The 11,772-nt window shown below is 31.0% G+C and overlaps 1 protein-coding gene and 1 long non-coding RNA gene across 4 annotated transcripts; one reads left to right on the forward strand and one right to left on the reverse strand.

Moving 5' to 3' along the window:
* The first annotated feature begins 116 nt into the window (after positions 1-116).
* Positions 117-1,073, forward strand: LOC111379458. Of its 2 annotated transcripts, XR_002700048.1 has the most exons (5): positions 117-188; positions 336-469; positions 545-618; positions 787-847; positions 960-1,073. It is a non-coding gene; the product is annotated as an uncharacterized LOC111379458 (long non-coding RNA). The 2 variants fall into 2 exon arrangements; XR_002700047.1 differs by having other exon boundaries at positions 787-1,073.
* Positions 1,074-1,134: 61 nt separating this feature from the next.
* On the reverse strand, positions 1,135-4,557 carry LOC111379457 (hydroxyethylthiazole kinase). 2 transcript variants are annotated; one of them, XM_023002829.1, is made up of 3 exons: positions 3,885-4,557; positions 1,580-1,987; positions 1,135-1,421 (listed from the first exon to the last, which is right to left on the reverse strand). In XM_023002829.1, exons 1-2 carry the CDS (start codon positions 4,344-4,346, stop codon positions 1,598-1,600), a joined length of 852 nt encoding a protein of 283 aa, XP_022858597.1. In that variant the 5' UTR covers positions 4,347-4,557; the 3' UTR covers positions 1,135-1,421; positions 1,580-1,597. The 2 variants fall into 2 exon arrangements, with proteins under 2 accessions (XP_022858597.1, XP_022858596.1); XM_023002828.1 differs by lacking the exon at positions 1,135-1,421 and having other exon boundaries at positions 1,485-1,987.
* Between the last annotated feature and the right edge of the window lie 7,215 nt (positions 4,558-11,772).

The raw sequence follows: 11,772 nt of genomic DNA on the forward strand, positions 1-11,772 counted from the left end.
TTTTGTGGTTATCAAAATTACCTGCTTATGAAGGTGTTTTTAATGGTTCGTGTCTTTTCTCAAGGAGTCATCTGTACCCTGTTCCTTGCTATCTTTGATTCTGCTTCTGCCTGCAGGGATTCCTCATTGCTGTATGTGCAATTGTCACCGCTACATTTTCCACAGGGATTGATTCGCAAACATTTCAGGTGATTTAAACTTCTTCCAACAAAGCTAAAAGAAAAAATTAAATGCAAAATAAAGAGTGATAATTTTTATCATCATCATTTTGCTTGATGGAGATGTATCATGTTAATTGCCTAAGACACTGAAGTCTTTTCTTGTTACATTTCCAGATTCGAAAAGATGAAGTTCAGTTAGAGGATGACACACCATAAAAATATGGATTCTTTCATGTCGTCTTTTCCTTGGGGGCAATGTATTTCGCGATGTTATTCATCAGTTGGAATTTAGAAACCTCGACAAGAAAGTACGTTATAAATGTTCTTCAAGCCCTTCTAAAACTTCCTGGATAGTTCCTTTATTAACCTGTTCTCTATATCAGATGGAGCATCGACGTTGGCAGGGCTAGTACGTGGGTGAAGATTGTTAATGAGCGGTTTGCAGCCACCATATACCGTAAGTTCAAGACTCTGCCATTGTTGAACCATCTCATTCAAAATGTTAAAACCGATGATTTAGTTTCTCGTGACCTGGACGACTGATCTTCCAATTTTGAGCTTTGAGTTTTAATTTTACATTACAACGACGTTTAAATCTGATTAACACGTAAATCTATGAATGCAGTGTGGAAACTGATTTCTCCCGTTGTGAGGCAGAACAAGATCTTGAAGTGTCCATGGAGGATGTAAGTCTGCTTCAGCATGATTTTGTTATGCGATGTACAATGCAATTTAGTTCTCTCCATTACACGTTTGGCTAAGTTTTTAAGCTGCTAATTTACCTTCTTACCTTGGCAGTAAATAAACCAAGAAAAAGTGCTTATAAGCTTAGCCAAACATTCTATTCTTTTTCCATGGATGATGATGAGGTGGTCAAGCTTCCAATCTGCAGGCCAATGTATTATTGACAAATATGTCCATTTTGTGAAATGCATATGTGAGCGTGTCCAGAGAGAAGAAGAATGATGGACAATTAGTCGACTTCTTATGCCACTTTCAAGAAAAGTCAATACACTTATGCACTAGGTTAACATATCCTAGTAGTGTAATGTGAGGATCTCCAGACACTTTTATGCCCTTGAACTAGGGAAATTCGAATTCTAGTAGCTGTAAGAACTCCTAAACCTCTTGAAGGTCGAGGCTGATAATCGACAACCCTCGTACTATGATCACAGTATCAATAGTTTTGTGCAATAATGGGGGATCATCCTCGTTGCACCCCCATCAAAATGGCAGGGACCAAAATTTCGACGCTGTGTCCTGTTTCATTGAACAAAGGTCGCCAAGTTATGAACATTCTCATCCGCTTTCAAGCGTCAAACATAAAAATATAGCTTATGTCGCCTTAACAAAGAACAGCATAATAAGATATACAAACTCGGGGGGGGGGGGGGGGGGGGGAAGGACACGCCATTTACATGATTGCCATTAATCGATCAGATGGCGCTGATGTTCACGCGATGAAGCACAGTAGCTTGATCTAGCCCATAAAGTGAATCGATCATGTGCATTCGCAATGAAGCTGGACCTTTAGCCATGTCCATACCTATTTCGCTGGCAACACCAAACACGGAAAATGCAGACGCAGTGGCTTCAAATGCTCGTGATGGATCGATTGCTACAAATGCAGCAATTAGGGCAGTGACAGAGCATCCCGTTGCTGTAATCTTTTGCAACATAGAAATCCCGTTTTTGGCACCGACGACCCGTTGACCGTCTGTAACAATATCAACAGCTCCAGATACAGAAACTATACTTCCACTTACTTGAGCCAGGGATTTTGCTGCTTCAACAGCATCTGTTGATTCATGCATGCTGTCTACTCCCTGCAAAAGGAATAGGAAAAGGAAAAATGAAATGAGATACTGTGCTTCACTTTCTTTATAAGAAAAGAACAATAGCAGCAAACAAATCCCTATTTTTCTATAAATTTAGGGCATCTCACATGAAGCATTCTTCGGCATTCCAACAAACAAATCCTTACTTTTCTATAAATTTAGGACATCCCACATGAAGCTTTCTTAGACATTCCAACAAACAAATCCTCACATTTCTATAAATATAGGACAGCCCACATAAAGCTTTCTTCGGCATTCCGCTTCACCTTAGGGCTTAGACTAGCCTCTTTACCTGTCTCCACCTAGTAGATCCTTAGACTACCTCTTTGCCCGTCTCCATCTAGTAGATCACAAGAACCCTTGCCCAATATTTTTTGACACCTCCTTTGCCAAAAATGCCATGTTTCTTATGGAGCACAACCTAGCTAACCCTTACCACTTTCACCACACCGGGAATCGATGTGACACGTGACTAGTAAGGGACGTCCAATAAAATGTGTATTAAGGTTCGTGATGTAATATTTGACAAAATTTTATGTTGGCTGTCAACCTACTATAACCCTTCTACTTTAGTGGGCTTGGGACGGCATATGAAACACATAGGTGATGTTTATTCACTAGCACCAAATACAAGTCTCATTTTAACCACTGGAAAATTATGATTAGCCAGTAATGACATAAGTGCCACCATGGAAATGTGTCTATCAACACAAATGTGTTGATCAAGAAGTGATAATACAACTCCAGATTTTTCGACTTCAAGGACGGGTCAGGAAAATCAGATGTCCTGTGAAAAAATAATATAAAAAAAGAGGAGACTTTAGGATCATCAATTTGCAGAAAATCATAGTGATGACAAGATCTGACTGGTGAACTCAACTTATTCATGCTAACACGATTCAGAGAAAAAAATTCAACAGAATATTCGGTTTCACTATTTCAGTAGAGTAACAGTGTTAAGAGACAGGCCAACCGAAGAAAACCCAAATAAGAATTAAGAGGCCTTTCCCTCCCCCTTAATAGATGAGTTTTATGTTATTAAGTAAAGCTTTCCCTTCACAAGTGACACTTTGCACTGAGGTATTACAACCTTTGGTTCTGTGCTGAAATAAAGGATTCTTTTGAAAAACAAGAAACCGTTTATCTAAGTTAAGGAATTACAACAAACTTCCAAGTTACGAAATGAATGATGCAACGTGGTAAAATTTATCTCAGATCAAACGGTCTAAGATTACTACTGCAAAGAAATGCAAATACAAATTTATTATTGCTCCCGTTTGGCCCCCATTACATTACATTACATTACATATTTCTCTTCTATTTTCAATCACACAATCTTCCATAAAATAATATTACACGTATATCGAAAACTTTTCTTTTTCTTTCAACCACTCATTTTTCAAAACAACACTATTTCATCCATTTTCACTTTACAAAAATGGGGGCCAAATGGGGGCAATTGTATGGATAAAATGTAAGCAAAGTCCGAACAAATATTGGGATTTTGAGTATTTCGTAGCATATCAGCGTTATCTATTTCATCACCACACTGATTTGACAATACATGAACTTGTATCAATTGAATGGAAAACAAATACATGCATTAAACTTTGGCAGATTAAACCAATTGAAATTATTTGAAATATCAATTCAAGATATGCATAACAACTAGTCGAAATGAAAGCTTCATGTTCAACCCAACCAAAATTTACGAGCCAGTTACCAGTGAATTCTAAGAATCAGTTCTAACAAAGAGCTCGTAACAATTGATTTTAAGAGTGAGTTCTATCCAAAATTTCCAGCTGACACCCAAATTTTGAAAACTTTTTAACTTAAATGCCACAAAAACATTAATCAATACTAAGTTAGAAACTAAGAAATTTACCTTAGAATCAGAATCCTCAGACCCCTTGAAAAGAGCAATAATTTCAGACCCATTACCCCTGACAACAGCAGGCTTCATCCCCAGAAGCTCAAGACAAGCCTTCAACCGGAAACCTGAAGCTCCGGCCGCCACCGGGTCCAGAACCCAGGGCTTTTTGTTTTCATTCGCCACCTGAATTGCGAGCTTCATTGCCGGTAGCCAGTCGGGTGTGAGTGTTCCAACGTTAATGTAAAGCGCGTGAGCCTTAGGAGTGAAGTCCGGGATTTCTTCAATAGAATGAATCATCGCCGGCGATGCGCCGGCGGCGAGCATAACATTGGCGACGAAATCCATTGACACGAAGTTGGTTATGCACTGGATTAAAGGAGACTGCTGGCGCACTCTTGATAGGTGGGCCCATGCTTGTCGGGCCCATTGTTGATCTTGTTTCGGAAGGTCGTTTTTATCTCCCATCAGTTCCATGGCCGTTTTTCCTTGCTGGAATGTGCTAAGAGATGGAGGTGTTCTTATCAGGTCTACCTACATAGATTGTTGGCTTAAATTCGACGCTGCAACTCTATCCTATCGAAGTGACAAATAAGGATTGAAATTCGGCCGGGTCAACCGGCCAACAGCCAGTATTTCCTCGCACCTTTCAAGTTCGAACCAGATGTAATGAACGAAATTGACTGAGAAACATATGGAAACAACCATTTTAAAGGGTTACTTTTCCAAAATGACCCATCCACAATTTACATATCAAAAATACTCTTCATTTGGATATTACATAACAAGACATCATAATATAGAAATTTTCTATTTTAGTCCCTAAAATTAAATATTGGTTGAAATTTGATAATTTTCATTTGATTTATTTGATTAATATTTTTATTTGATTTAATTGATTTTTGTTCGCTCCAAGTAGCCCTCCCCATATTGATATCAGAGTCATAGAGATCATGGAAATTAAAATAAGAAAAATAGATAATTATTGATGTTTAGAAGAAGAAAAATGTAGTTATATATTTTTAAAACTCATTTATAATAAATTAAAAATAATGACTTTGACAATAATTAAAAAATTTCCTAAAGAAATAAAGGAACAAATGTTAGAAAAATTAATAGTAGAAAAAATAAAAAATATTTATACATATGAAAAAATTATTAATATATATGAAGATGAAGAAAATAATTTATATTATAAAGAAAAATATGAGTACAATTAATAATACACATAAAAAATTGAATAAATTACTTTTAAAAATAGATAAAATACAATAAGAAATAAGAAATATAATGTTAATACCAGAAGGAATGAGAATACCAAATAATAGACAATTAACAAAATTAAAATGTGAAATACTAAGACTTGAGAGCAAATATTTTACTATAGTAAAAGAAGAATTTGTAGATCCTGATATAGCTGAAAGAAGATTTGGAAAAATAATAGATAAAAAAAAAGATAAAAGATGCAAATTAACTTATGAGTTAGAAATGAGAAAAATTAAGATGTCAATAAGTGAATATATGTAAGAATTAAAATCATTAATAAAATTATTAATAAATGATGTACAAGATTTGAGAAATGAAGTAAAAGAAACAAGAAATGATATAAATATATTGAAATTTGAGATTAGAGAATTAAAAGAAAATAATACGAATAAAGACAAGAAAATAGATAAAAAAAACTTATAAAAAAAATGACTCGAATAGGAAAGAAATATATAGAAAAAGAAAATATAGTAATAGAAACAGGGAGTATGTATGATGAATTTAGAAAGAATATATTACCAAAAATACTAAAAGAGGAAGAAGAATCTAGGAAAAAATCATTAGGAAAATTAAAAGTAGAAGAAAAAGAAGATGAGTAAAGAATTAGATTTGCTAATAGAAAATTTTGATCAATGAAGTTTAACTGATATAAGTGAATACCAAGTTTTAATGAATACTGGAGGAGGACTTAATCCAGCAGGAACCTCTAAACAAGAATTACATGACACAAATGAAAGCTATGCACCTATATATTATAAACCATATAGACAATTTTATGATAAAGTAAGAGATAGACAACCATATAAAGAAAATAAATATAAAGATAGATTTGAATTAAATGATAATTATGATAAACCAATTAATCATAGAGGAACAAAACTAGATTTAAATTGTAAAATAGATACTAAAAAAGTCTTATTAACTTGGACAGATTCGATGATATTATTCTTTTTATATAACAAAGATGACACATGAGAAAATATTGAAAGAAGAATAGATTTCTTAATAGCATCCTTTGAAGGAGATGTTAGAAATTGGTGGGAATGAATAAACAATGATACAAAAATATTAATAAAAAGAAATGTACAAACATAAATAATCAAATCAGATAGACAAGGTATAGAAAAATTAGTGAAATTTATTTCAGATGAATTTCTAGAAGAAAATTGGATAAGAAATGCTGAAAAGAATCAATAAGAGAAAAAGATAATGCTAGAATAAAATTAATAAACTTAACAATATGTGATATGTGTAAAATTAAAGAATATACTTGTGAATTTAAAAATTACTATTATGTTCAATTTTATAGTAATGAAAATTAAGAAATATACCAAAACATGTATTATAATAAGTTATCAGGTTCATGGGAAGTATATTTTAAAATAGAATTTGAAAAATGTGTTAGAGATAATATTGGGATACTTAGAACTTTAGGTTCAAGGATAAAATTTTTATTTGAAAGACTTGCATATATACGTCAACAAAGACAATTAATGAAAAAATCAAGAAAATTAACTAAAATATGTTGTGAAGATATGAAAATTCCTATACAATGGGGATGTAATCCTGAAAAAAGAATTAATAAAAGAAAATATAAGAATAAAAAATTTAAAAAAATTTAAAAATTTTAATAAAAAATATATAAAACCTAAAAAAAGGTATTACAAAAGAAAAAATAACCCATATAATCAATAAAAGAATAAAAAAAAAAGTCAATGTAAATGTTGAAATTGTGGAGAAATATGTCATATAAACCCTGATAGTGATAAAAAGAAAGTTAGAATATTACAAAAAGAATATTTAGAAATAAAAGATGAATTAAGTGAAATATCAGATATTGAAGAATACTATGACCAAGAAGTATATATAAGTGAAACAGAAGATGATGAATTAGGATTTGAATAAAGAGATTGAAGAAATGGAAAGTAATAATATAAATATACAAGAATATGAAGGAATACAAGTAGGGATGTAAACGAGTCGGACCGAGCCGGCTCGCGAGCCTAAAGTTTCGGCTCGGGCTCGGCCCGGTTAAAGTGACCGAGCTTTTTTGCGGGCTGGAGCCGAGCCGAGCCGAGCAAAAGCTCGGCCAAAAAAAATAGGCTCGGCCCGAGCTTTTGCTCGGGCTTTTTACGGGCCGAGCCGGGCAGGCTCGTTTTCTCCACCATTTTTTTTCAGCTGCCTTAAAAGGCAACAGTTTTGCTGCCTTGAAGGCAGCGACTACTGCCTTTCAAAGGCAGCAGTTTTGCCTTTTTTTTTTTTTTTTTTTTAAAGATCGCGAGCTCACGGGCCGGCTCGGGCAAAGCCCGTGTCCCCAAAATGGGGCTCGGCCCGAGCTTAGGCTCGGGTCTACCGAGCCCCGAGTTGAGCCGACTCGGGCTTTTCTCGAGCCGAGCCACGGGCGGTCCGAGCCGGCGAGCCCGATTGCCATCCCTAAATACAAGGATATGGATTAAAAGTCATTTTTTATAATAACAAGTTTAGAAAATTGCAAAAATTGTCGTTAGACTTAAAAATAGGAAAATAGGAAGTCTTTGATAGAATTTGGAAAAGAGAAAGAATAGCAATAAATGAATATCACAAAATAAAAAAAAATCATAGATGTAAGAACAACTTATGGATAACATAAATTAAATCTTTTAACAAAAAATATAGTGGATTAATTATTAACAAAGATTAGTAAAAAATAAAGTGAAAAAATTCAATATGTTTATTTAGTAGGAATACAAATAATGTTTAAATCACTATTTAGAGAAGGGACAGATTCACCCTTAACTATAACTTTACATAACGGAAGAATAATAAATTTAAAAGATATTCATTTAGGAATAATAGAAGGAAATTTAGCATATCAAAAAATTATGTTTACATGTTATCCAAATTATTGTGTATTATTAAAAGATAAAAATTTTAATGAAGTTTTAGGACTACATTTCAAGTTTCATAGAGATGATATTATGCAACCAGGTGATCAAATTATGACTATAGAATATAAAGCTTTATACACATTTACTAATTCTAATTATGGAAATATTTATTCCAATAAACTATATATTGAAATTCATAACGAATGTAAAGATATTAGTAAAATAATATAACCAAATAAACAAATAAGTTTAATTTCAGAAGAATATGAATTTAGTATAGCAAAAAATAAACCTGAAATAATAGAATTAAACGAAGGAGAATGTTCTGATAACATAACATTTAAGGATGAAAAATTAATTAAAAATCAAAAAGTTTTAAAATACCTAATAAAAACCAGTTAGAAGAAATTAACAATATTAAAGAAGTAAAACTGTATAGGAATGCTGGAAACATGAAAATAGAAGGAGAATATTATAATGGAAGAGAAAATATAAATGGACCAAATATATTAATAGATACAGGAGCTAGTGAATGTCATATAACTTTGATTAGAAACAAAGGACTAATAACTCATAAAATTGGACCATATAAGTATGTAAATTTTGATGGACAGGTACATATAACAGATTTAGAATTTAAGGTACCCATAAAAATAGGAGGAATAGATCTTTTAATAGATAGAAGTATGGATATAAACTCTCATATATTTTTAGGAATGGGTTTTCTAAACGGATTAGAAGATTATAATATAAAAAGAGAAAGATTATATATTGTTCATAATGGACAAACTGCATTATGTTAAAAGAATTAGATGAATAATCAGATAAATTTATCATTAACTGTGTATATACAAATTACTATTGTAGAAACAACTTGTGTTTTAATAGATATAGGAAGTGATATAACAATATTTAAAAGTTTTTTAATAAAATCATGGAATAATAATAGTAATATAAAAATAACTGGTGTTATAGGAGAAAATACTAAAATAATTAATAGTGCTGATAAAGTTAATATAATTCTTGTAAGTAAACAAGTAACAATAAATAAAATTTATAAATATGATAAATTAGAATGTGATATATTATTAGTAAATGATTTCATACAACAATTTCAATATTATAAACAAAATAATTATATGATAATATTACAAACACCTTGTGGACACTTATTAAAAATTCTTAAAGAATTTAAACGTTATAGAGTTGAGCCAGCCCAACGTGGTGATAAATGGGAGAAAAAATCAATTCTTAATAATGAAATAAAAAATAAAAGAATATTATGTAAAAAGGTTCTAAGAATAGGAATAGAAATGAATATAGAAAAAATCATTGAATAATTAGAAAATGTTTATGGAGAAAATCCATTATTATTTTGGAAACCACATCACCCAAAAGCCAAAATAGAATTAACAGAAAATTTTATAATAAGAGTAAGACCAATGATGTATACAATAGAAGATACACAAGAATTTAAAAATCAAGTAAAAGAATCATTAGAACAAAAACTTATTAAACCTAGTAATGAACCTCATAATAGTCCAGCTTTTATGGTTATAAAACATTCTGAACAAGTTAGAGAAAAAGTTAGAATGGTTATAAATTATAAAGAATTAAACAAATATACTAAATTTGATGGTTACTTTCTCCCAAATAAAGAAGTACTAATAAATCTTGCGAGAGGAAAACAATATTATTCTAAATTTGATTATAAATTAGGATTTTGGCAAGTAAAAATGGAAGAAGATAGTATACAATATACTGCATTTAGCACACCTCAAGGAAAATATGAATGATTAGTTATGTCATTTGGTTTGAAAAATGCACAACAAATATATCAAAGAAAGATGGATAATATATTTAAAAAGTTTAATGAATTCCTAATAGTTTATATTGATGATATATTAATATATTCTAATAGTAAGGAAGAGCATAGAAATCATTTAATCCAATTTATTAATGAATGTAAAAAAGAATTAATTGTACTATCTAAAAAGAAATCTATAATAAAAAAAAAGAGATAGACTTTCTTGAATTATCAATAGATAAAAGAGGGATAAAATTACAGACCCATATATCCAAAAAGATAGAAAGTTTTCCAAATAAATTAGAATCCAAAGAACAAATTCAAAATTTTTTAGGATGTCTAAATTATACAGAAGGATTTATTGAAAATCTTTCTAAGAAAAGACATAAAATTCAAATTTTACTTAGAAAAACAGATACTAAGGGATAGAATGAAGAACATACAGAAATAGTTAAATCATTAAAAGAAGAATGTAAAAATTTACCAAAATTAAGATCATCAGATGAAAAAAGATAATTTGATTGTTAATACTGATGCATCAGATAAATATTGGGCAGCAATATTAAAAACAGATCTTAATGAAATTTATAGATACTCAAGTAGAACCTTTAACGAAACAAAAATAAACTATACTACTCATGAAAAAGAATTACTAGCAATTATTAGAGGAATAAAAAAGTTCTCATTGTTTTTATTATCCAAGAAATTTATTGTTGAAACTGATAATTTTCAAGTTGCAAGATTAGTTAGGAATAAGTTACCCTCAGAACCACAATACAGAAGGCTTCATAGATGACAAGCTTATTTAGCATTTTATAATTTTGATATAGCCCATATTAAAAGAGTTAATAATTTTCTTGCAGATTTTCTCAGCAGAAACATAGAATTTGTTGATGGATAAAGTCAAGGCCATGGAGTTATACCAATCTATTATACATATATAAGAAATGACAAATTTTCTTAGAGGAGAATCTGAAGATATAAGTTCTAGAGCAACCCAGATCTTAGAGATGTTCAGCTCAAATATGAAAATATTGTTGAATATTACTACTGAGCATCATAAATATGCTATAGAACTCAAAAATCAAGTTGATACTATTGCAGCACAACTAAAAAATATAATGTTTGAAACAGATATACCAAAGAGCTCAGAAATGAGTTTTTCAAATCAATATCAAACAGGGACAGCTGGAAGCAGTAGTGGACCTAGAAAGTTATGATACAAAAGGAGATTCCATTTTTGTATCATCAACTAAGAAAGTTATGATATATGAAGATAAAAGAAATACAAAAACAATCAGCATCATAGACCAAGAAGATAAAATCCCTTTAGATCCAAACGAAGAAAAATATGTCAAAATAGTGAAAATTACTTATGAAATAGAAATAAGTGATTCATATTTTATTTCTCCAGAAAATAATGTTTACCCCAAAATAACATCCATGGAAGGAGGTGACCCTTTATTTATTAAAATCATGATAGACTATGGATTCGTGGATTTGATTTATTCAGGAAAGATTTTATTGAAATTTCAAAGTTTGATGACATATTAATTAAGGAAGTACTCAGATTTGCCAATGGAATGGAGATATTTTTAAAATTCTATTCAATCAGTCCAGAATATGATGGAGTTGTTTACTATCCAGTTGAACACATAATCTCAATTGGATATGTTGTAGCCAATTTCCAAATTGATGTTACAGAGAATAATAGAAAAGTCCCCACAGTGACAAAATCATGGATCAGACATAGAAGAGCACTTGAAATTAAAGCCATCTACAACATTGCCAAAAATTTGTTTGATAAAAAATTATCGTGTCTGTGCCAATATGAAAATTGGATGTTGGTATCCAATGGAGGATATGCAAAATCAGAAATTTTAAAAGACTATATTACAAGATTTGATATACATCAATTTCCAGGATGTCCACCACTATAAAAGAATCCTGCCAGCTAAGGGAG

The sequence above is a fragment of the Olea europaea genome, unplaced genomic scaffold (genome assembly GCF_002742605.1).
Source record: "Olea europaea var. sylvestris unplaced genomic scaffold, O_europaea_v1 scaffold199, whole genome shotgun sequence".
NCBI classification, from domain to species: Eukaryota; Viridiplantae; Streptophyta; class Magnoliopsida; order Lamiales; family Oleaceae; genus Olea; species Olea europaea.

What these genes read in the sequence shown, in the direction of transcription:
- LOC111379457 (XM_023002829.1), bottom strand. Translation starts at nt 4,346, where the DNA reads ATGGAACTGATGGGAGATAAAAACGACCTTCCGAAACAAGATCAACAA. An exon ending in CTGAGGATTCTGATTCTAAG is followed by an intron (nt 1,988 to 3,884) that starts GTAAATTTCTTA and finishes TTCCTTTTGCAG; the next exon opens with GGAGTAGACAGCATGCATGA.